The 25,906-nt window shown below is 42.3% G+C and overlaps 1 protein-coding gene across 2 annotated transcripts in view; it reads right to left on the reverse strand.

Annotated features, from left to right (window-relative positions):
- The window catches only part of ADAMTSL1 (ADAMTS like 1), a gene marked incomplete at its 5' end in the record, with an annotated part of 379,578 nt that overhangs the window by 42,280 nt on the left and 311,392 nt on the right, over positions 1-25,906 (reverse strand). For both annotated transcript variants that reach the window (XM_080921555.1, XM_080921554.1), the window contains 2 exons: positions 2,385-2,564; positions 12,992-13,120. In XM_080921555.1, coding sequence (XP_080777681.1) covers positions 2,385-2,564; positions 12,992-13,120 — 309 coding nt within the window. The remainder of the gene's footprint in view (positions 1-2,384; positions 2,565-12,991; positions 13,121-25,906) is intronic.

The raw sequence follows: 25,906 nt of genomic DNA on the forward strand, positions 1-25,906 counted from the left end.
TAAATTGAAACACGTTACAAAGATGGTATTTTTTTTTTAAAGGACAATTTTAGCATTTACTATATGCCAAGTTGTGAGATAAATAGTTTTAACCCACTTTTTTTTTTTTTTTTTTTACTTAACTCATAGTATCCTTAGGAACAAGTCAATTTGTAACTGTCTCCACAGGTAGAATACTATCTGAGAATTTACTTAAAAGAATTTGTACAAGCATGCTTTTCAGTGAGAGATAATCGAGTTGAGAAGTTGATTTGCTTTGTGGTCTAATTCGTATGGCCAAGCAGGCCAAGCACATAAGAGGGCAGGAAGAAGTTACTATGGGGTGTCACACAAAATCTTCAAAGGAGTCAGGGCTGGAGTCTTCGGTGGTGGGTTTGGACAGACCCCTACCAAGCGCTTGACATTTTGATACCATGTGTTAGCCATGTACATAAGTAAGTGTTGATGGCGTCTTATGTTTTTGGGTTTGCCAAAGACCATCACAGAAGGAGCACATGGTGAACTGTGAGCCACGTGTCTACATAAGAAACAGAAAGCACTCAACCCCTTTTATAGGGAAAAATGTATGCTTGGAAATCCACATTTTGAACTTTGGCTGTACCATTGTCCTTCGGCGAGTACACAGTCTACTGGGCCTTAGCTGCTTCATTATAAACATCTTTCTGAGTAAACAGCCATCATCAAAGTGTCTTTATTCCTCTCCTCCTCCATTATTTACTTATTAAAAGCAAAAAGGGAAGGCTAGTCTTGTGTGAGAAATAATCTATTTTCCTTGGGCCAAATGTCAGCCTTGCTTATGTCCCTACAGCAATTCTTTGTGTATGTGTGCCTATTTTATTTTCCCATTGGAAATGAATATTCTTCAGGGGCAGGTTTCCCTTCATTTTTTTCCCCCTGAAAACCTCCTGAGTATCCTTTAACTTGGACTGAGGTGACACAGACATCTGTCCACTGGCCATATGAATGCATGAGAACCAATGCCACATTCTTCAATGTCGAGCTTTCAGACTAGAAGTTAAGTCACAGGACTTGACATAAAATTTTGTTTCGATAAACAGAACTTCCCCTTTAAGAATCAAGCCATATTATCACCGGTGAAAAAGAAATGATATTTCCATGTTGACATTTGTTAATTGCCCTAAGACTCCTAATAAAGAAAAGCCCATCAACGCATCTGAACAGAGATTGTTTTCTTCTGGAGGTTTGGTGATAATGGGGAAGGCATCATGCTCACACACTGTATTCAGGGTCACATTCTATTTGGAATGCAGGAAGAATCGACTTGGAGAAAATACTTCATTGCTGATACCACGGTAGCACTCCTCGGTGCCCATCTTTTGTTATCAGAGATGACAAAGAAGAGCCATCTTTACTGGGAACAAAAATCCTACCAGTGAGTGTGATCACTCAGCCTGACCCCAGAATAGCGGCTCAGTTGCTGAAACCTGGTAGAAAACAAATGACGTCCTTCTTTTGTCCGAGACAATTCTCTGGGCTTATGAAGTCTGGAGGTTTTATGCAGCCACCAGTGAGATAAAAGTGCAGCTGGGTCCTTGGAATCTGAGTGGGTGGGGGTGAGGGTACGTCATCAGTGGTGGGTGTGAAAATCCAAGCGTAAGTCCACAGCGTATATTGGGGTTTACACGTGTGGATCTCATTATTATTTCTTATATTTTGTACCCCCCTTAGAAAGAAAACTCCTCTTGGTGGAAAAGTCAGGATATGGGCTCTAATTATTGCTCGAGCTTTAAAAGGTAAGATCCAATCTAGAAGTGATGTCACCCAGCCACCGCAGTGGAAAGGAAACAGAAGGTGGACAAAGCAGGCTGTAGCTTGCAAGATGGCCAAACTCTGTCCTGGGGAAACATTGTGGTGGCCAGTGGCCAGGGACTGTTCTTACTTTTAAATGGTTATTTTGCACAAGGACCTGTGACAGATTTTTGTATAAAGGAGGTTTTATGCTTAGTAACTAAGTGTAAAGATTTTTAGGCAGGGTAGAAACTACCAGGAAGTGGATGAGAAAAGTTTAACAAAGATGGCATTTTTAACCCATGTTTCTTATCTACTGGCATGGGAATTAAAAATTTTTTTTTCTTTTGCCAGCCCCAATGGATGACCCCCATTCCCTAGCACTATGGGAAATCCTCAGTTATCAGGTTTCCCACAGAGAACAGCATCTATGATTTAACAAGGTGAATAGCTAGTTCAGTGCCACAAAGGTTGAGTAACAAGAGGTGGAGCCAGTTCGTACTCTCAGCTTTGGCTCCACACTCCAGTTCTGTTGGAGGCACCATTGCAGGGTGAATGAATAAAGAGAGCTGGCCTTGGTTTCACCGTCCTAACCCGTGCTCCAACAGACGGCGTGCTTTAAAGAAGCTTTTTACCTAGAATCAGGAGCTGGGTGCTCTCCGTCTGTTCTCCGTGTAGATTGGCTGCCCTGCAGGAATAGAGGCCCTGATCCAAGAAGGACACGTTTGTGAGGAACAAGGAGCCCTCGTGCAGACGGTGCGACGAGTTCAGTTTGCTTTTATTTCTGAACCAAGTGACTTCAGCTTCGGGTACACCTAGGAAGACAAAAATACGCTTATCAGACCAAAGTTCAGGCGAACCCGGGACATTCAGAGGCTCTGGCCAGCCCAGCCCGCTCTGCAGGAAGCATCTGCCTGGGCGTCTTCTAATGCACTTCAGCCAAACCAAATATCACCTTGGACTCCTCACTGTCTCTAGAGATTTTGCTTTTGAAGACTTCTAAAGATGAGGCAGGAAAGGGGAGGCCAGTTAAAATGGGGGAGGAAACGGTGGTATCTGGCAAGTTACAAGACTATTCAAGTTCTTCAGAGAAAACAGCACGAAGTAGAAAAACTAAATATATATACCTCATAAAAATGAAAATCCTGCATAGTACTCAGTAAGATAAAAAAAATCCAGATATAGGAATATATCCCACCCAATTTCATGTCTGTCAGTGATTTACAAAACCCGGTGGCATTATACACGCGTGAAGTTTCACCAACATGGCTGCTTAATAAGACCGGAGCAAGAAGTACACCACTAGACATGCTAATGTGGAAAGCAGAATGTCGTGGGGCCTCAGCCCTAGACAAAGAACTACAGGTAACCAGGGGATGCTGAGAGCAGGAGACAGTTTTCCGCAGGGAAGAGCCCCCGCACTGCTATGCAGTACCAACTGGGCAGCCCAGAAGTAACATGTATGGACGGAGCAGGCTGTATTTATGGAGGCCTTGAAGTTAGAGACAGCAGCAAGGTGCTAGAAGGTGGGGAAGGCACATGGGAAGGTTTGGAGGGGGGGCAGTGAAGGGAAAGTTACGAAATTATATTTTAATTAAGAAACAAAGCAGAAGAGCAATCAGCATCAGTTTACGTGAGAGGCAGGAGAGTGAGCGGTTTCTTTGAGGAGTGGAGTGGATACTGGGTCTCTGTGTGACTCAGAGCGAAACAGGCTGGGGCTTCGACAATGCCAGTTCTTGACCTGGAGATGGTCGGCTGTGGAGTGTATCTTGGTATCTTTTTGGTACAGACACTTTTGAAAATATAGGTGTTATGTTAAAAAATGAAACCAAAAGACATAAAACATCAAGAGACATGACTGATTCAGACTAATGAAAACTGCTAGGAAATGTGCTTCTATTTTTTTTTTTAAGCTGCCATGGTTTCGAGAAAACAAACAAACAAACAAAAAAACCCTAAAAAGATTATGTGCATGCATGTTCATCTGTGTGCGGGATATGCATGTCAATGCAAGTTTCTACAGAGAGAGACCAGAGGCATCAAATCTGCTGGAATTTGGGTAACAGGTGGTTATGAGCTCCTTGATGTGGTCTTTGGGGACCTAACTTATATCCTCTGTGAGAATAGCATACAATCTTAACCCCTGAGCTGGCTTTCCAGCCTCTCTCATTAGGATTTCAGGTCCTCACAAGTCCCATGTTTTCCTAGGCACAATCTTCTGGTTGGCAGAACTTCTAAGAAGTCTGTGGAAGGAATACCTTTGAGGACAGGCCATGGGACCCCAGGCCCCTCTTTACTCTTTTGCCTCCTGCACAGTGGTCTGTGGTTTTCCTCTTCTATACACCTGTCTGGTGATCTGTTGTGTAACTACTAAGTCAAAGTAACAAGCCAGCTGAGACTTGACAGATGCCTCCAAAACCATGAGTCTACAGGAACATGCTCTCTCTACAAGTTGCTGTCTTGGGTGTTGTTACAGTGTCAGAAGAGAGACCCAGACAAAGATCATCTTCTTGAAACAAGAGAACACAAAGTGGAGACATCAGATGCAGGAGAGGAAACAGACCACAGGCTAAGCCTCTGCCCTCCTACAATCGAGTCTTATATTTTGTCTGTGAGCATCAGGGAGCTTGTGTTTAGTTGTGCCGTGGGTGCCCATCCTTGGTAGCCAGATTCTGTACTCTAGGAATTACCTGGGCTCCCCAGGAAGTTTTCTTGAAGTCGAGAAGTAAGTAGTTTACAGTCTGTGACAAGAGCTCCTAGGTGGCCTTCTGAAAAGGCTCCCCAAGAGGATAGGCTCTCAGGGAGCTGGAGGATTGAAGGTTTGGGGTACTGACTCTCTAGGCTTCATCTCTTATACCACCCAGTCCGGTTTGCCCACAGAATTCTGCAGCAAGCATGCAAGTAATGCTTAGAATGTCAAATACTGGAAACTGGGGCTAATGCCAAGAAAAGTCAAAGACCTAGACTTTTAGTCTAGTGATTTCCCAGAGCTGGGGCTATATTTTGTCCTCAGACAATGTGGTGTTGTCCCAAACAGATAGCTTACAACTTGGGGCTCTGACTTCCCCAAGGAGTTACCTGTGCACCTACTATGTGCCTTAATTGCTCAGGAAGAGTAGGGTTAATAGGAGGAAATTCCAGTTTGAATATTGAAACCTTGTCACCCCAGGAAAAGACACACAGTAATGATACAAAGCCTGATTCCACAAGAGAGAGGCTGCCAGTACTGCCAGACACACCTTGAGAAAAGATGCAGGTAGGAGGCAGAAGAGCCGAGCTTCCATTATAGCACCACTAGGGAGGGCAAGCGTATCATGATGTCTGCCCACGCCAGCTAGGCTGATGAACCCTGAGCTCCAATTTTTACATTAATTTTTGTGTTATTGAAAAGTCCCTGAAAAGGAGTTAAAGAAAAAACCAAATCTAGTTACTTCTCTCTCAGAAGCATGGGGGAAATGGGTTCTTATAAATTTTATTATTATTATAAATTTTGTTATAAATCTTATTATTACTAGAAGGGGTCTTTCCTCCTCTACTGAATATCTTCCAGATAGCACTTAGTTGGGGGCATCTTCCTTTTAGTCCCTGATGGGAACAAAAGGCTGTTTTTGAGAAAGATAAGAGGGGCAAGGGACTCAGATGGGCCTGTCCTTTGGTGCAGAGGGAGCACTGCTTAGGTAAACAGGAGTGAACGCCCCCATGGCTGCCTTGTTGGAATTTGGAGCTTATGTTCCCAGAGGCCATGGTTACAGTCCTGTATGTGGATACAGACACTTCTGTGGTATGATGTCCCCAGCCCAGAGATGCAGAGGAGAGAACCGATGTATGGCAGAGGAAGGGGGGAACAGAGAGAAAGGAAAGAAGCCAGGGGATCAGAGCGCGCTCACAGAGCTATTTCTTACTTCTCCAGGAACTGACTGAAAATGTCCTGTTTCCTGTATTATTCCTTGCCTTGTGACCCATAAAGTTAGGCTTCTCAATGAGGGCAAGATTGGGTGTATCCCCTGGAAGGGATATTTTTCTGGTGAGATCAGATTGGGCTTCACGGAAGAGATGGAAATGTTCAGGATAGCGGTGGGAAGGGGTTTGTGATACTCCGTACAATACTGTACAGCACTCTCAAGGAGAAGAGGATTATACGGAAACCCTTCTCTGGTCTGTTTAGTAACAAATGTTCCTCCTGCTCATTCTTAAAGAGACCCTCGCTGTGAGACTGACAACGGGTCATCGCTGTTGCCACAGTGTAGGGACTTCTCATTTGGGACCATGGACCTTAGGGCAGAAAAGGATGCTATAAGGATGTCTGGAGTGATGGCCATGACTGGCTTTGACATTGTGAAGAAAGAATAGGGAATGAAGAAAATGAGCAAGGTACCAGGGAGCTAGTCCCTCTTCTCTCTTAAGGGATGAATACTATGCTTCAGAGACTCTCATTAGCCCCTAGATGTGCCAACACATACTTGGAAAGGCACCAGGCATACTAGCCTAATCCTGGTGTTCAGAATACCTTGACACCACGCGTGTAATGAGCCGTGCAAACATAGCCCTCTGACATCACTAAAAATAATACTAACTAAGCATTTACTACAAGTCAAATATTACAGAGATGTAAACACGTATTTTCCATAATGATCTCAGCAGGCCGTGTACTAATATCAACTCCGGTACATAAAGGAGAAAAGTGGGTCTCAGACTAAGAAGTCCAGAGAGATGGCTCAGTGGGTAAAGTGCTTGCACAGCTTAGGGACTAAAGTTGGGATCCCAACTTGAGTGTTAACTCAAGTAAATGATAGGGTGTGTGTAGCAGCCTGTGTGGAGTATAATTCTAGAGCTTAGGTAGTGGAGACAGAGGATCTCAGGGCAATCTAGATCCTCTAGCTAGCTGGTCTAGTTAAATGATTAGGCTCTGGGCTTAGGGAGAGATGCTACCTCAATATATAAAGGCAAAGGACTGATTGAGGAATCTACCCAGCATCAAACTCCACACATATCCTTCTAATATATACCCACACGAGTACATGCATACACCTATCACATAAACATGCATATTCAAAAAAAAATGTGCCTATAGTCACTGGTCCCTGCAGCTTGTTGTTGGGCCAGCCATTAGACTAGCAATCTCAGAGTGAAGATACCTTCAATGTCAGGAACTCCTTTCTCAACAAATACACTTTACAGCCTGTTGTCATGCTAAACTGTCTCTTTAGAGGACATCTGATGTGCCCTGCTGTGATTTCTAGTTACCTTTTCCCCCTCCAGAGCTGAGGACCAAACTTAGGGCCTTAGGTTTGCTATACAAATGCTCTACCACTGAGCTAAGTCCCCAACCCCTTGCTGTGATTTCTAAGCCATTAGATCTTTAAATATGATCATTTATCTTTTTTTGTGGCCATTGCAGCACCAAAGGTGTTGCAAGGAAGGGGGCCTCTAGAAGCTACCAAAGCTAGCTGAGTTAGCTATTTGTTGTTGAAAAGCTCCTTCATGTTTTGGAGACATTCTCCCCTTCATCTGTTATAACATGCCAGCACACCTACATAGAGTGTTGTCTGAAAAATAGTTTAAAACGCACTCTGTAGCAAAGCACAGGCTGGCTCTCTACTGATGTCTACTAATCACTTGTTCAGGCTCCACGATGGACTTCTGGGTATATTATTTGTGTCTACAAAGGGGATGCAAACTAACCTGTGTCTGCTTTATTCCCCTGTGGCATTTTTTTAACAGCAACATGGTGTTCTCCCTTGGACAGACCAATAAACGGGTCTAGTCAGAATGGCTGGTAATGGAACCCGGTTACAAGGATTAGTGCCTTTAATCTCTGCTCAGCTGCCAGCAAGTGTGATGCTATAATACCCCTTCCTTCTTTAGTATCCCCAGACAGGATACTCTTGCTAACTGGACCATTTGTTATACTTGGAGGGCTGCTTGTTCCGTAGCAGCTTGTCAGCACCTTGAAGTGGCTGTCTAAAGGTGTACTTTTACATGCTATGTTCTTGAAGTTTCTTAGTGTGAGTGTGTGTGTATGTGTGTGTGTGTGTGTATCTGTGTGTGTGTGCACATGCAGTGGGGGTGGCACTTGGCTTGGTACAAGAAAAGTCATTCAAATATCAGTGATTCACACATCAGCTTTGGTGACTAGTCTAAGGAACCATGGCAGTCTTGACTCTAAGAGGCTTTCAGCTCTCTTTTTCCATTCCTCCTCAGGAACTGTGGCAGACACTGGTGGTCATTCCCCAAAACCGTTTTTATTCTATTTTTACAAGTATTGCTGGAGGATAGGCCCCAGTATCTCTTCTAGTTATAAATGGCCATGGCCTGAGGTAAGTCTTTTCTCCTTCTTTCTGGTTCACAGGGAGAGAGAGAGAGAGAGAGAGAGAGAGAGAGAGAGAGAGAGAGAGAGGGAGGGAGGGAGGGAGGGAGGGAGGGAGGGAGGGAGGGAGGGAGGGAGAGAGAGAGAGAGAGAGAGAGAGAGAGAGAGAGAGAGAGAGTGAGAGAGAGAGAGAGAGAGAGAGAGAGAGAGAGAGAGAGAGAGAGAGAGAGAGAGAGAGAGAGAGAGAGAGAGACTGACTCCCAGGGAGGCTTTAGAAATTCAATAGAATGTGCACCTGAATGATTTAGTGAGGGCAGATGCAGTCCAGCTGAACACCGTGAATTCTTAAGAAAGCCCTGATAATCTATTGTATCTGAAGCATGATGCTGCACTGGGGAATAGCAGGATTTACTTTACACTAGACTCTAACCTGCCCTAACTGAGGCATTCCTACTTGGCTCCTAGACCACTCTTATCTATAGCACCAGTCCCAGGGCACCATCAAAACCTTCAGAAGCATCCCTTGCTCTCAGGATAAAAACCTAAACTGTAGTATAATCTACGAGCACTTGTAAGACCTGGTTCCTGCTTCTTTACTTCCAGCCTCAGTGCCTTCTCTGCCACTGTCAGCCACATTGCACACACCACTCCGAGTTCATGTTGTCACATGCAGCATACTCTTTCTGCCATAGGACGTTTGCCCACAGTTTCCTGCATTGGTCCTTTCCTTCATTTTCTGAACTCTTACCCCAGAGAGAACGATCATAAGAATGAAAGAATGGGTCGGATCCCTTTTTAAGAAAAAAGTCTCATCCTACTCTCTGGTTAATGTTCTCTCTGCCGAAGGTTGGGAAGAGTGTGCGGGGCTGCGTTTTGCAAGTGGAGAGCACATGTGTAGAAACACTCGTTAATGAGAAACTGTTAACGGCTTAAACATGTGATGATATGGGGCAGTCTAGGTGAACTATGAAGAAGATGTCCTTTAAATACACTTTTATATATCCTTTAGAATTGGGCTCAAGACAGACACATGTTAATCAGCAAGCAGGGAGGAAGGAGGAGGGCTGCGATGGGGGAAGTATGTTAGAATGTGCACCGTGGGGAAGGTTGGAGAGGGGGACTGTGAGCTCAGCTTCTGTATCTCCTGAACTGTCTAAGCCACCCTGCTCTTCTAGATAAGGATAGAATGGCTACCCTTTAGATGGTGCTGTATTACTATGCGTTTCCGAACCTCTCTTCTCACCAGATAGTGATGGTTAATCGTGCCATCAGTGTGTCCTTGGATTGGGAGCCCTCTGATATGACCTTGATTAGATATTCAGTAGGATACTGTCAATGGATAAAGAAGTGAACTTGACAGACAGCCTTCCTTTAAGCAGCCTTAATGGAGTCACTCCCCTGCTTTTGACAAGGCGATGTTACTAGGGCTTAGTGAATCTTACCTAACCAGGCAGAGGGCTGCTAAGCCCCCAGTTAGAGTAGGAGAGGGAAGGAGGAACATTAAGGTAGTTAGATAAAAGCAGTTCCTGAGCCACGTTACATTTAGCAATGTTGTCAGAACACTGGTTAGAGGCACAGTGGGGATCATTTCCCTACACACCCAGTTAATTACACCAACACTGAGATTTCCCCCAATTGCTTTGGGTAAATATGTGATTTAACAACAGGCACAGGTTTAGTTAGGACTGATATACATAGTTCTGTGGGTAAAAACAAAACAAAAATCTGTAATGTTTCAACTGTACCGCTGGCCACTGAGCTCCAGGGATCTGTAAGCAAGGTTAAGGTTTAGTGACTCTGCCTCAACAATGAAGGTGGAGGATGATAAAGAGATGTTAGCTTTTGACTGGCTTCTACTTATGCATGCTCTTCCCCACAGCAAACCCCAACCTACACCCAACTCTAGCCTCAAAGTTAGGCAATGGCCATCAACTGAACTTCTGTATGCGGTCCCAGTGACCAGGTCTTGGTTGCCATAGCAGTTCTTATGTTCTAGGTTCCCCACTTTCTTCTTGACTTGGCATCTGGCTTTCACGATTTCTTTCAAATGTTTAATTCAGTGCTTTTCAACCTCCCTATCAATGTGTCCCTTTAATACATTTGTGGTAACCCCAACTATTAAATTATTTCATTGCTACTTCATAACTCTAATTTTGCTACTATTATGAATAGTAATGTAAAGATCTGATATGCAGATGGTCTTAGGTGACCAGATGGAAGAGTCTCTTGAGCCCCAAAGGATCGCAACCCAATGGTCCATTTCCTGGTTTTGCTGTCTATTCTTCTGTCAGTCTTGCCTCTTAGCATCCCTGATGCTCAGTAGGAGCACACAGGATCTGTCTTCTTTCTGGGTATATGGTGCTTTTAGCAACAGAGTCATAGTTCCAGTGGGCAGCCAGGAAAGATATCAGCAGTTTGGTATATCATCTATTTTCTGCTATTCCATCTACTTTAAGACATCTCTCATCTAGTGCCTCCTCCCCAATTTCCTTATTTATATGAATTCTCCAGGTTAGCATACAAATCTAAAGATCCATGCATGAGAGAGAACATATAATACTTCTCTATTTGTGTCTGGGTTATCTGGCTTGATTATATATATATATATTAGCTTCATCCATTTACCTGAAAATTTATGCTCTTATTTTTCTTTACGGCTGTATAAAATCTTATTGTGTCTAGGTGCCACATCCCATTATCCACCAGCTGAACAGTGTTCACGCTCGTGTCCTTTCTGACTACCGCAAACAAAGTAGCAGTGAAATGTTTGGGGAATTATCTCTGCAGTAAGATAAGAGTTCTTAGATGTGCCCAGGAGTGGTCCCTAAGTAGTAGTAGATCTCCTAGTGAACATAGCAGCTGTAACAAGTTTAAGTTCTACCAACAATGAGCAAAGGTCTCTCTTTCCTGGTACCTTCAACCTCTGTCTGTCATCATTTACTTTCTCCATGATTGCCATTCTGACGGCGATGAGGCAAAATCTCAAAGTAGTTCTAATTTGATGAATGATGAGGAGGGTGTACCTCAAAAACCTGAGACACCTGCACTTCTTTCGAGAACACTCTGTTAAGAACTACTGTCCAGGTTTTGACTGAGTTTGTTTTCTTAATTTTTAGGCTTTATGAGCTCTTCGTATAATATACTATTAATCTTCTAGGGGAGATAGAGCTGGCAATGATTTCCTCTCACTCTGTGCCTGACACTTCACTTGATGGATGGTTTGCTTTGCTGTGTAGAGCATTTTGGTTTCACGACATCCAGTTTCTCAGTTGTTGGTCTCATTTCCAGTGTAACTGGCAGGTCCTTCTGTCTGCTGACGTGTACCCCCCATTTCCTCCTCTACTGGTTCCAGGGCATCAGGCCTATGTTGAGGTTTTTGAACTATTTGAAGTTGAGTTTTATTCTTCTCCATGTTGAGAGTCGATTTTCCCAGCACTATTTGTTGAGGATGCTCTTTGACCACTGTGCATTTTTGAGTTCTTCTTAAAATAATCAGATGTCTGTAGGAGTGTGGGCTGATATCTGGGCCCTCAGTTCTATTCTATTGATCAGTGTCTCTTTTTGTGCTGTACGCATGATATTTTATTACTATGGCTCTTCAGTGTGACTTGAAATCAGGCATGGTGATGCTGCTAGCAATATTGTTTTTGATCAATTACATTTTAATGACCTTTGGTCTTTATGCCTTTGTATAGATTTTAAGGTTTTGTCTTTGCTGTTTTTGTGAAGATTGGTCCTAGAATTTTGAATGGGATTTTGAATGGGATTTTTGATTTGAATTTGTAGATTGCTTCTGGCACATAGATTTTTTTTTATAACATGAATATGAATGCGAGTCATTTTTTTATTTTCTAGCATCCCCCTCAATTCCTTCCTTCCATCTTCTTTCCCTTTCCTTTCCCTCCCTCCCTTTCCTTCTCTTTTGTCCTTCCCTCCCTCCTTCCCCCTCCTTCCTTCCTTCCTTCCTTCCTTCCTCCCTCCCTCCCTTCCTTCCTTCCTTTGTATGTATGCACATGTGTGCTAAGATGTACACACTCAGTGCACACTCATAGAGTCATAGGATAGCATCATGCTCTCCTCCTTCCTTCCTGAGACTCTGTCTCTTATTGAAGCTGAAGTTAACATTTTGGTCAGGTGTGAGATGTTAGAATCCATGTGTCTTAACCTCTTAGAACAGGGTGTGTATAGCCATGCCTGGTGCTGAAGATTCAAACTTAAGTTCTTCTGTTTGCACTCCAAGCATTTTTCTTACCCATTGAGCCATCTTCCCAACTCGTAAGCAGTATGACTTTTCTTTTTCTTTGGGTCTCTTGGTCATTCATCCAAGGTCACCCATGGTCCATCTGCCACCTCGTAAAGATTTAGGCCTTCCACATTCACACTTAAGCTCCTCTTATTCCCTGGTCAATACGAGCTTTCCAGCTTTCTGGGCTATTTCTACTCCTTTTCTTTTGCTACCTGTAACACACTTGCCTGATGGAGAAAAGCAATGGATTTGAAGCCTGAACTACACAGTGAGTTCTAAGTCTCACTCTGTAACACAGCTGCTTTAACACACACACACACACACACACACACACACACACACACACACACACACACAAACACTACTGAAATGGGCACAAACACAAACAAATTCTGATTACCTTGCCTTAATCATTCTGTGCTATATCACATTGTAGCCCACAAATGTACACAACTATCATTTGTCTAACATGAATAATTAAAAACCCTAATGTCTCCTTTACTCCACCTGACTTAGGTAGAATTAACCTTCCCACTCTAACTTTCCAATGCACCCTCACATTCTGAATGAAGTATGTGTTTCAGTTCTGGAGTCCTTGAGAGAATCTGTGTCTAGTTTACACTGTATCCCCCAGCCAAAGCTCCATCAACAGATAATTGGAACACATAAACTTGAGGATGGTTTCTTACCTGCCATTTGGCAGTTGATTGTCACATTCACTCTTTGGATGGTTTTGACAGTGCCGCCGATATCCACTGTGACGGTTGGCTTCTCCGTGTTGAGCACAGTCATTCGGGACGTTTTCACTAGTGGCTTCCCTGGAGGTGAGAAAGAGCTCTCATCAACAGTGTTGTGGATTGGGTGCTAGAACTCCATGGAGGACACGTGTTCAGCTCCAGCATGACCCACTATGTTCTGCTGTCTACTCACGTGCCTACCACAGACTTAATAGGAAAAGAACAAGGTCGAAGAATTTGAAGATAATAACATGGTACTCAATGAGGATGATGAACATGTTCTAATCATTAAATATAAAAGACAATCTTTAAGGGCTTTTTTTTTGTTTACTGTGGAACAGTTCTAGATTCATGTGCAGTTCTAAGAAGTAACCCAGAGCAGTCTGTATCCAGTTTTCCCATAATGCAACCATGTTATGAAACCACAGCACAATTTCATGGTCTCAGTGTGGACATTCACATGGCTAAGCCACAGACCATCTGCCCCTACATGGACTCCGCATGATATCTATAACCCTGGATCCCCTTAAATGCATTGGCTACAATTAGTATACTTTTTATTTTCTTGCTTTTAGCATCTGAAGTATGTCGTGTAAACAGAATTATTCTCCCCTCCTTAACTTTCCAACAGTTGGAACCTTTCCCATTCGGCTCCCTGCCAGCTCTCAGAACTCTCTAGACATTCTTCCAGCTTTTATAACATATTTTGGTTGCATTTTTTTAATGGTGTGGTCCTTTTTATTGCAGAGTAGTATTCTATGACATGGGAAAAACCACAGTTTGCTTAGCTGTTCAGCTGCTGAAGGATATCTGGGTTATTTCCAGATTCTGATAAAGCTGTCATAAACACTCTGGAACAGGTAGCTGTGGGGACACCATCTTTCTTTGGCATAAATGTAGAGGAATTAAGTTAAACTGTCACATGGCACCCCCTCCCTTCTTCCTTGCTACGTTTTATTTCTTTCATAGGACAGTTGCAGAGTGACATCTTATGACATTAAAGTTGCCTCTCCCTAATGGCTGATGCTGTCAACTATCTCTCACCTGCATATTTACCACATGCACCATTTTTGGTGAAATGTCTATTCACGCTATTTGAGCATTTGGAAATTACTAGCCAGGAGTTTAGGAAGTAGTAGTAGCAGTAGATTTAAAATAGAAAAAATTACAGCTGCAGGTTTGAATTTCTTTTCAGTGCATGAGCTATCTGCTGTATAATACCTTGTGTTCAAACTACCGGTAATCAGATCTAGCGAAGGAACTTTCCCCCAAGCATCTGTGTGGAAGCAGATCTTGTTCCTTATAGCTAGTGCCCTTTTTCCTAGAAGTGGGAGCAGAATGCTTTCAAACTAATTTTTTCTTTTCTTCTTTTACAATCGAGGGCAAAGATTTCTTTATAAAATAAGGATTACCATCACCATGTCCCTGTGGGTGAATATTTGAAAGGTGACTCTGAGTAATAGCATTCTTTCCTGTCTTCCTGTGACAGTTTAGTTGTACTGTAGAGAGGGGCAGGATGTGCAGATGCCGTCACCCATCACATACGGTAACAGTGCACAGCCACAGCCAGACCCCATCCCTGGTTGGTTTATAAATTCCTTTTGGATGCCTCACATCTTTCCTGGGGGTCAGGATGTGCACTGAGGCACGGCATAGGCCCACTGGTCCTGCACGGTAGCTTCCTCATCCATGTGCATTTCTCTCTTATCACTATGGATAAAGACTTTGCTTAGATTTGTCTTTTGTCTCCCATTCTATGCTATTCCCTCTTCTTGGTCCAGACTAATACAACTGTCACCTTCAAGAATCCTTGTCAGCTGAAAATAAAATAACTAGTCTGGAGATTTGCCATATCCTCGAGTCTCATAGGTGGCATCTACTTGTACTTGTGGCCTCATTAAATGTTCAGTTACACTGTCATGTAGTCATCACCTATAGAAATCTATCCCATCTCACCAGAGGCCAGCTGTCTCCATATCCATTTCTCCTCTTTCCAGAGCAGTGGCTCTCAACCTTCCCAAGGCTGTGTTCTTTAAACACAGCTCCTCACATTGCAGTGACCCCAACTATAAAACGATTTTTGTCGTTACTTTATAACTGTCATTCTGCTATTATTATGAATCACAATGTAAATATTTTTGGAGATAAGAGGCCTGCCAAAGGGGTCGACACCCACAGATTGAGGACTGCTGTTCTATAGGCATGGTTGTTTTTTTGTGGTGGTCACTTTCTGTAAGTTCTTCAGCCCTGCTTCTTTACGGGCAATGTTCTAAAAGCATTCACACTTTCAGCAGATGCTTTGCACATGCCTTCTCCTGGTGAATCTTGTTGGTGGAAGTGGGAAAAGCAGAGACTTAAGAAGGCATAGTCTGGGCTCCAGAGAGCCTAGAATCCATTAGACAAGCAATAACTATAGTGCAAGTGGACTGGGCTCATTCCCTTTAAAGAGTGTGATAAAAGCAGGGAGAAGCAGCTGACGCTGATGTAAACTTTATTTACCATCAGGGAAGAACGCTCAGGGAGGCAGGTGTCTAAGGGACACTCTGGGTCCGGGTCTCACTTCTCTGAAGGGAATGTGATCCCGCAGCTGAGGTGAGATGACGGCTGCAGCTCAGCTGGGATGCACTCCTCCACAGAAGGGCTAGCAGTTGGAAGCTGCAGGGCCAGCCACCACATTCTACTTGAGTATTTTGTAACTGAATTATTTTATCATCGACTCTCTTCCTGTTTAAAACATTAAAACCTTACCATGCATCTCACAAAGCTATATCGTGATTCTCACAGTGGGCTTATCGGGACTTCTGGCAGCAAGCACTGGCAGGCACTAGAGCTTCCAGACTTTCTGGATTTACAAAAAAGCTACCAACAGGGGCTGGTCATATGGGATCAGGATGACTGATCTTCAATGCCTCATCACCATATTTCTGGTGATAGGCTACCAAGGCTTCAAACAGTCAAATAGCACAAATCTGGGGCTCCATGACTGCCATCTTCACATGGACCTGAATGTCCTCGCCTAGAAGCAGAGGTGACTCCAGCAACTTACATTGCAGTGAGGGCGGATGGTTCATCTCCAGGGCACAATCAAGTACTTTGGTGGGGCAGTTTTCTTACTTCCAGAGTGACACACCTGTGGCTGTCTTCTTCCATCCAAAACCTGCAGCCACTACCCCGTTTGCTATAGAATCTTAAGAGGTCCTTATAGTCTATACACAGTCCTCTGTCAGACATACAGTCTGCAGATGCTCGCCCAGTCTGCAGCTTTCCCTTTGGCCTTAACAGGGCCGTTCACAGACCTAAGTGTTTAAGTTTGATAACATTCAATTTATTATTTTATGGGTTATGCTTTTTATATCAAGTCTAGGAACTACTTACAAAGACCTTTATTCTAAAGATGACTTCCTATGTTTTTCTTTTCCTAAAAGTTTTATGGTTTAAGTTTTACATTCAGCTTAGTGATGCATTGAAGTAATCTTTGTATTTTATTTAATCTTTATATTTTATATTTTATTGTCCTCAAACTGTATTTTTTATATCAGGAGACCAGTTGTTTATTGATTTTGGAAATTTCGGAGTTCATGATGGGTGATTTTAAAATAAATTAATATCATCTTTTAAAATTCAAACTATTGGCATTACATTTAAGATAAAGAGAATGTACTGAGTGAAAACAGCTATTTAAAAAATCCTGGTCAGTGTCAGCCACCCACAGATTAACTTTTGTATAAGGTATTATACTCAGGTAAGGTCCCCTTGTTTATGGCCTATGGCCACTTAGTTGTTCAGACACCCATCATCAGTGAGCTACCCTTTATGAATTGGATGGCTTCCTCATCATTGTCAAGATGAGCTAAGCATGTTTGTGAGGACCTGCTCCTGGGAGATCTGCTCTGCTTCTCCTGTTATCCTGCCAATAACATACAACCCCAGTTCCTGTGACGATACAATCACAGTCTGGCAAGCGATGCTTCCTGTCTTACTCTCCTTTGCTGTTCCCCTTACTGCATCTTTAACGGTCATTTTAAACCCACTTAAACACACACACACACGCACACGCACACATACACACACACACACACTTTTTTAAAAAGGACTTTTATATAGACAATCAGTCCTTCTGAAGAAAGGACAAACTTTACTTTTTCTTTGCCAGTCTATGCAGAAGCCCTGGGAGAAGATGCAAAGGATGAATGAAGTCCTGACTGAATGTATATTGTTTAACATGACCATGGTGACATCAGTCAGTGCCTCAGACCCATGGGAAGATGGCAAATCTTGCCCCTGGGGAGTAGCTCGGAAGGATGGCAAAGCCTTCCTCTGGTCTCACTGTTAGTATTAGCACTGTATGGAAAAACTAATAACCACATGTCTCCTCCCAGGTAAGAGCAACCTGAGACTATTCCCTACCGAGACCTCCTAAGGAAATGAGCTAACCTCCCCCTGAGCTGGCCATAATTAAACTGTGGAGTTCTGCGTTGTTTTGCATAGTTGGGGTTGCTCCACTATACTGAGCCCTGACTGTTCGATCCTGACTTTTCTGTACGTGTGTGTGTGTGCGCGCGCGCGGGTGTGTGTGTCTGTCTGTCTGTATGTGTCTGTGTGTCTCTCTGTGTGTTTGTGTGTCTATGTGTGTGTCTCTGTGTGTGTCTGTGTGTGTCTATGTATGTGTGTGTGTATCTGTGTGTGTGTTCCCAATCCCAGTTAGGTCAGGTGCCAGCCTCACCTGATAGAGCAACTCCACATGCATCTTGTTTCCTTTCTTACATTATTATACTGGATAGGTCTTCTAGCATTATACTTTGTAAGGATTGCAAAACTGAGTTTTTAAGTGATGAGTGATTTCAAAAATAGCCCAGGTATTTTGTATTCTGTTACATGGAATCTATATTCTATGTAAGTCTTAAGTATTTCAGCCATTTTCTCTGGCATCGTATAGACATGGAAGCACAGAGGGGTAGAAGTCCAGCTTCCTGTTTTGATTTCTCATGTTTTCCATGTCAGGGGAATCCTTATTACTATTGGCCAGGGTGGGCTTTCTGAGTCTCATTGGTCTTCACAATGGAAACAGTGTTCCTTATAGCTGCTGGTAGTGGTAGGGGTCTGATTCCCAAGTAGGGAATACAAAGTCTATGGAGTGACGGTGGAGGTCTAGGCTCCCCAAAAATTCTTATTAGCTCCCAGTAGGGATGAAAGACCCCATTTTCTATGACACCACCCCATGGGTATGTTGAGTTAGCCACCTCCTTTTGTGTTGTCCGTGAGAGAAGGTGAGTCCAGGCTTGCCTGTGTTCCCATGTTGTATGGGTCACAGTGTTTCTGTGATATTTGCTCAAAGCTCAGCAATACCGTTTGGAACACTCATCTTGCTGTGCTGTCTCTTTCCTGTTCCTTTTGCTAGAGAGAACAAGCTTCTACTTTATATTTCTCACATACACATTGGTATTTCCTGATAGCCCCCTTCTTCAGCTCCAAGTTTAGAGTTTATGAGGCAAAGAGGAAGCCCAATAAATTCACAATCGTGTGAGCTGAACTGTCCCTCAGTTTCTAAGGGCTCTAGCCAGTCAGCTTTCTTCTTTCCACGTCTCAAGTTTGTGTTTGCACACACTATAGTCAGGGTTTTAGATTGCACTGAGCAAGAGGAGTAGAGAACAGTACAACCACGTCTCCTACGCCTCCTTTCTGGAAGTGGAAATTCTTCGTATGCTATGCTTTAACAGGCTTTTTATCATCTGGGGAAAAAAATACAGCAGTGTATGCACATGACCATAAAATACAATGCAAAGATTCATTTATTAAGCACCATGGGGAAATAAGGGTCCGCATGAGGTCATTTCATATACCTAAAGCTTAATCTTTTGAAAGTCAAATGGATTTGATTTTGTTTTAACCATTTAAAGGCAGGACATTCCAGATTGGCAGCATTCACTCTTCTTGTTCTTCATTAGCTGAAGAAAATCTTTTGGGTCTGACACCTGCATTTCATAATTTGCATATTCTCTCTGGTTCCTCATACACAGCCGCTCAGCTTCATATTTGAAGCCGGCCTCTTTATTGTCCCTTTCTGTTTGACTTGCCCTCTGCGCAGACGTGAATAAGCTCATTGGAGCTGTATTTTGGAGTAGGAACTTGGTGCAGGTGAGCATGGGTGTAGGCTTTCCATGTTTTTAATGACTGTGCAGAACTGTTCCCTTCCATTTAAGATCATGTGTGACCTGGTAAACCCTAACCCTGATGGAGTACTAAATGCAGGCAAAATATGGAATAACACTGATATTAATAAATATCAACTCTAATTCCAAACCCAGCCCAACTCTAATAGACATCTCTGTGACTATTACTAAATGCTATCCTGATCTTGTACAACCTCCAGGGTCGGGGTGGCCTCCTTGCCTCCACTCTGACCTTACTCATGGCAGTCTCTTCCTAAGACAGAACCCTTTTTTATTTCTGAAACATCAACCAGATCATACAGTTTGCCTGATACTTTTTTAGTATAATTCAAACAAAATGTATAGCTTCTTTTCACAACTAACTGTCTTCTACATGGTTATGGCCACTCGTCTGCTTCTCCAACTTCATGGGAGACCAAAATTCCCATGCATCTCTCTGTTCTAGTTTATTAGACTTTCATTTTTCTACCCCAGCAGCCCTGGTCCTTGTCCTGATGTCTACAGATATTTATCTACATTGATATATTCTTCTTGTCATTTAGGTCTCTTTGCACAGAACATAGAGAGGCTCTTTCTAGTTACCCCATCTAAAGCATGCACCCTATCACCCCTTACTTATTTTGATTTCTCTTTTTCATAAGACTATTAGAAATTATGTTCTCTATACCTTCTCTTTCAACCATGACTCATCATGTAATCTCCCTGCCATCTAGTCCTGACACAAAGTAGGTCTTCAAAAAAAATAGCTTTGGGAGGCAGATGGACAAAATTATCCTTTGAACAGCCAAGGCTATGTCCAAGACCACAGAGCTGGTTTGTCATAATGCTGAGCTGGACACCAGATCTTGGACCCTATAGTCTAGCGTTTGTTAAGGAGGGTCCCTACATCCTGGTCTGCAGACTGGCTGCTCCAGAATCCCCAGGGCACTTGTTAAAGACATAATCTGTCCTTTGCCAATATAAGAGCTGCCTCACTGTGTTATAAAAACTACTGTGCCAATGGGGAAATGAGGCCAGGGACCAGAGCAGACCCACAATTACCAAGTTATTTTTCCTACAGGAATTTTAATAATAAAGGTGGTTTTTATAGCTGCAAGTGTATAGCTATAAAATTCAAATGTCACTGAATTAAATCCAGCCCTTAATTAATTATACTGAGGTTGTACTGAAAAGTAATGGCCTTGCTCACTATCAGTCAAGGTGCTGTTGTTAGCTGACCACTACATCTATGATCCGGTCACCTTCAGAAACCACTTGGTAACATAAAGTGTAAAGTCATCCAAGCACTTATAATTAATAGAAGTTTATAATGAACAATTTTCTTAATTAACTGACCTTCTCAAAAGTTACAAAAATGTCTATGTGTATATTTTGAAATTTCCAACACTTTGAGTTGTTTTTTTTTTTTTAAACGAGACAGGGTTCTTGCTATGTAGTTTTTCATGTGGCCTGAAACTTGCTATGTAAACCAGGCTGGCCTCAAAGTTGTAGTCTTACTGGCTCCGCCTCTAGGATATTACAAGCTTATACTATTACACCCACCTTTATATGTACTCTTAAGTCTCATGTTTTATTTATTTAGTCTGAATCTGACATGCTGCAGAGCAGCCCAAGGTGCAGCTAACACTGTATGCTAGCATCTGTGGATGAGATGCTTACCTCGGCATGGGTGGGGTCTTACGATGTCTTTAAGCAGAGGTGCTCAGCAAACCAGGAAGTCTAGCTCCTGGAGAGTGAGTCCCTCTGAGGCAGGCAGGGACAGATGAGCAACCTTAGAAGCAAAGGCTCAAAAACACAGTCCTGTGCATGGTGGGCTCCTACTTTCTTTCCTCACATGTGACTCTAAGTACAAATCAGAATCAACCAGGAAAAAGTCAGGAATAAACACATACAAAAACTCTCCAGCCCAGTGTAAGCAAGACTGACCCAGCAGCCAGAGGAGATGAGAAGGAATGATAGTTAAAGTCTCTGCTGCTGTGGTAATGAAACATGAAACCTTTGGAGGAAAGGGTTGAATTCATCTTACAACTCTCAGGTTAAACTTCACCACTCCTCATGGTTTACTCATCCTTCCCTCCTATACACCCCAGCACTTACTGCCCTGAGTGAGGCACCACCCACAGTGGGCTGCACCCTTCCACATTAACTATCAATCAAGAAAATACCTCACAGGCTTATCCATAAGCCAATTTGGTGGGGGCATTTTCTTGGTTGAGGTTCATCCTTCTCAAATGACTCTAGCTAGTGCAAAGGTGACAAACCAGAAAGGGTTGTTCTTTGAGTGACACCAAGAACAGACAGCATTGTCAAGTACTCTCAGGGCTATGTTGCAGCCTCTACCTGTAGAGCCATTATTAGAAGCACCATGATGTCTTCCCCTTTATGAGTTAGGGTAGAGACTAAGTTGATGAGACCAAACCCACTTCCCCTTTATCTTAGATCCACAGCTAGGTCCCTCTCCAATCCTTCCACAGTTGAGACACAGGATGGAGTCCTAGCAGGTAAAAAAGTGTGCCACTTCTGAGCTCAAACTGTACAAACTGTTTGTAAGTCTTTGTTTTAGACATTTACAACAAGAAGAAACTATTATATTGTATACACCACATAATTTGTATGTTTATCAAAGCAGTTAGCAAATGCTAATCAGTATTCACTGAATGAATGAAGGAAGGAAGGAAGAAATGAAAGAAAGAAGGAAGAAAGGAATGGAGTCTTATTTCCATTCTTTAGCGTGAGTCACAGATTTTGGTCGAAAGTGATTTCCCCCATCCTTAGCTATCAAGGATGAGTTGGAAAACCAAAGGAGTTTAGGTTCTCAATGTTCAGCTAGAGACATTTATGCCAGGGAGTAAGCATGTACACCTGTCTGTCTTAAGAGTAGAAACCTGTTATTGTTGACTATGGCAAAGGAACAGTGATGGAAACTAGAAGTCAAGGAAGCAGGCTTGGCAATCATCCAAGGTCTAGAAAGCACACACCAAGGATAACGTTGCTTAGAAATTTTAGACCCAAATTTAGTGGTTGGCAGAATTTTACAAGGATGCTGGTCAGATTGGGATTTTTGGGTCATAATAATAAGGACCGAAGAGTAAAGATGAATGATGATCAGTGATACCCACAGTGACATAGGCCTGAGGAAGGACAGGTTCTGAGCTGGGTGAACATCTGGCCTCTATCATTACATAGTCACACAGCCTTTGTTCAGTTCCATAATTGCTGTATACCTCCATTTTCTATGTAAGCGGTTGCTGAAAGTGTTAGGTAAGAAACAGTCCTTAGAACAAAAATGTCGTACCTTGTGAGGTTTCTGTAAGGGCTAAAGTTGATCTGTAAGCACTGCATGCTCAAGGACAGATAGCTTCCTGGAATGCTCAGGACCACTGTCCATGTAAGATAACAAGTCACATGTTGTTTGCACTTCAGTAAACAAGGTTGGTTCCGCCAACTGCACAGGGTGTTCTTGGTCACACATAGGCAGGATGTACACAGGCAGGATGTATGCTTGCCCCTGATTGGGCAAACTGTAGACTTTAGCCTTCATGAATACCTGATTACCCTAAATCAGCACCATTCTTTGGGAATTCTGGGTATGGGACTTGAGCAGGGTCCATCTTCCTTCCAAGTACTTAATAAAACTTGCTTTGAGAATATGATCATAGCTTTGGTCTTTCTTCTCACCATTTTCAGGTTAACAGTTTCAACACTGCTAACTGCCCTCAATGGAACCTCTACCATACCACAGTGAGGATGCACTGTGAGGAGTGGTGCTGGGCACTTTTGGTTCAATACATCCAGGGGAAAAAATGCTTATGAGGATAAGGAATAAAGAAGAGACAAAGGCAGAAGAGGTGGAGGAGGAGGGGATGAGGAGGAGGAAGGAGAAACAACAGCAGCAGTGGTATAAGAGGGGACAGATCTGTTAGTGAAGAGATGAAACTGATTCTATTCTGAAGAATTATGAATTTTAATACATTATAAAAACAAATAATTTAAATATGATGGTTTGTCTCTAAACTTTAGCCAGTTCTGAGGTAATTAAAAAAGCTTAGAAGTCATCTGCAGAGGTCTTGTTGGAAATACCTCCAATGTCTCCATCTCTAGAGAAGATTGGAAATCACCTAGGCTGGGAAGATCCTCATCTCTCTGAGACTGTCCAAGAAGACACACTGAGGTTCATGGCAGACATAAATATCAGTTCAAGAGAAGGTGAAGGTTCTGGTGCCTATTAGATGAAATATGAGTCTAAAACAAAATAAAAGTCTCAAGCAATGAAATACTGTGAGTCTCATACAGTTTGATATCTGAAATTAAGCAAATTATATTCAGTCCAAATATCACTAATAGACAACAGTGAGTGTATCAGAGTATTGTCTGAAGAAACACCAGACTCCATCTACCCTGCAATTGTCACAAGTGTCATTGGAGTTATATTTTAAAAAAATCCCTTGAAAGGGGAATCTCTAGTTGAAGTATTAAAGGACCAAGATTGGCTGAAACCTATGAAAACCTTTATAAATATCAATAACATCTTATACTGGTATTTGTTGTCATGGACACTGTCTATCAATGTCTACTTGCTGTTTCTTGCTGGCCAGAAATATTTCAGGATATTATATATAACACATGTTATATATAAAATATCAATATACATGATATTATATATTATTCTTGTGTATTGTATTCAGTATTATTACCTTGACTAAAGCCAACAGTGATGTCTTTGGCCCTTCACATGTGTCACCTACATATTCTTTTGCTCCTCCTTCTCTAAGCATTCATGGGATTAAACTGGGACAACACAGATAATTCTACAGCTATTATCATTCAGTCTGATTTTTCTTCCAGAAACCTCCCACGTTTTATGGTTCTGGAGCGAGCCCTTTGCTATTCTGCTGTCAGTGAAGTTCTCCTTCAACTAGGCCTTTCTTCTCTTGTCCTTGAGCTCTAGTTGTGATGACGTTTAACATGTTTTAGAGACAGTTTCATTTTATTTGTTATTTTTTTTAAGACTTTACTGTAAAAGCTGCATACTGCTTCCCCTGTTCCACAAAGGAAAAATGAAGTCTGTTTTTCTTGTTAGATCTTCAGGTAAGGGGACCTCAGAGATGGCAACAGTTAATGGGCATTGTTGTCCTTTTATACTCATGTAAGAGAGCTATGGAACTCTGGAGTCTAAAGGAGCCAAGAGTACATCTATTTAAAGATCCTCTGTTTACAATTAAGCAACAGGTTTATAGTTCTGAATCTGCTTCTAAATTTGGTAATGAGGCAAACGCATTCCCTAATGTCTTCCATTATTACAGCAACCTTCCGTCTTTAGCAAGATTAAAGAGCAAATCTTTCTGTTATATCCAAACCACTGCATGACTTCCATTGATGTTGTTTGCTAAATAAACAGGGATTCAATTTACAAACATTGTCCTTAGGAAGTAAGGTATGCATATGAACAGAAATACAGAAAATAGACCACTCAACCAGGGAGTAGGATCAGAACACAAACCTGTTTAGTCTAGGAAGAACTTTTAAAATTTGGAATTGGTTTAACTAAAACTGGAAACATTAAAAACTTGTGATGTTTTGGCATTTTTGAAAAAATCAGGTCTAGTGATATTGACTTGCACTTCGTTCTTTGGCACCAATCTGATGGAAATGAGCTGTGTTCTCAGACATTGTACCTCAGGCAAAATAAAGACCTTGCAAAGATGTCTTAATCCCTGGAACCCATGATGTGGCAGAAGGAAATTAAGGTTGCTAACTTCTTGAACTTAAAACAGAGAGATGATCCTTGGTCATTTAGGTGGGCCCAGTTTAATCCCATGAACACTTAGAAAGAGAAAAAGGGACATAAGAATAAATAAATAAAAGGGTGACACATGTGCAGGGCCAAAGATATCACTGTTGGCTTTGAAGACAGGGAAGGAGTCAAGAGCCAAAGACTACAGTGGTTTCTAGTACCAAGAATAGTGTTTTGTTTATAATCAGCAAGCAAATGGGGTCCACAATTATACACCTTAAGAAACAAACTTCTTCCATCAATTTGAATGAGAAAGAAAGGATGCTCCCAAGAGTCTTTAGGGAAGAAGAGAGCCTACCACCATCTTGATTTTAGCAACCATCTGTCCTTTTACCTACAGGACTGTATGAACCACAAGAATATATGATTTGGTTCAGGCTCTGAAATATATGTTAACTTGTAACAGTAGCAGTGGGAATGAATATTATATACTGAGCCCATATTATACTTGCAACAAAGAAAATGCAGAGATGAACAATGAGGGGCAAAATGATGCCTGGCTGGGTGAGGAGGAGAAGGTGAGACAATGTGGAAAGTTGTTATGAGTGTCCTTTACACTAATTAAAACCATAAAAAGAATCTTAACATCTCCAGTCATGAGGACTGTTGTAATAAAAGTGACAGACAATAACAAGCAGAGAGGGTGTGGTGATTCTGGGGTTCTTCACACTGCTAACAGAGATGTAAGATAATTCTTCTGCTTGGAAGAAAGTTGGCAGAGCCTGTAAAGGTAAATGTAAATGCTCTACATAAGGGAGCATTTACACTTTTAGAAATGAGTCAACCAAGGGATAAAGCTTATAGCTGCCACATGCAACACTGCACAGGAATCTTTATGGCATCATTATTCATTATAGCCCAAAGTGGAAATGACACATATGTCTACTTTACCACCTGAAGAAG

This window comes from Micromys minutus (assembly GCF_963924665.1).
Source record: "Micromys minutus genome assembly, chromosome: 9".
NCBI lineage: Eukaryota > Metazoa > Chordata > Mammalia > Rodentia > Muridae > Micromys > Micromys minutus.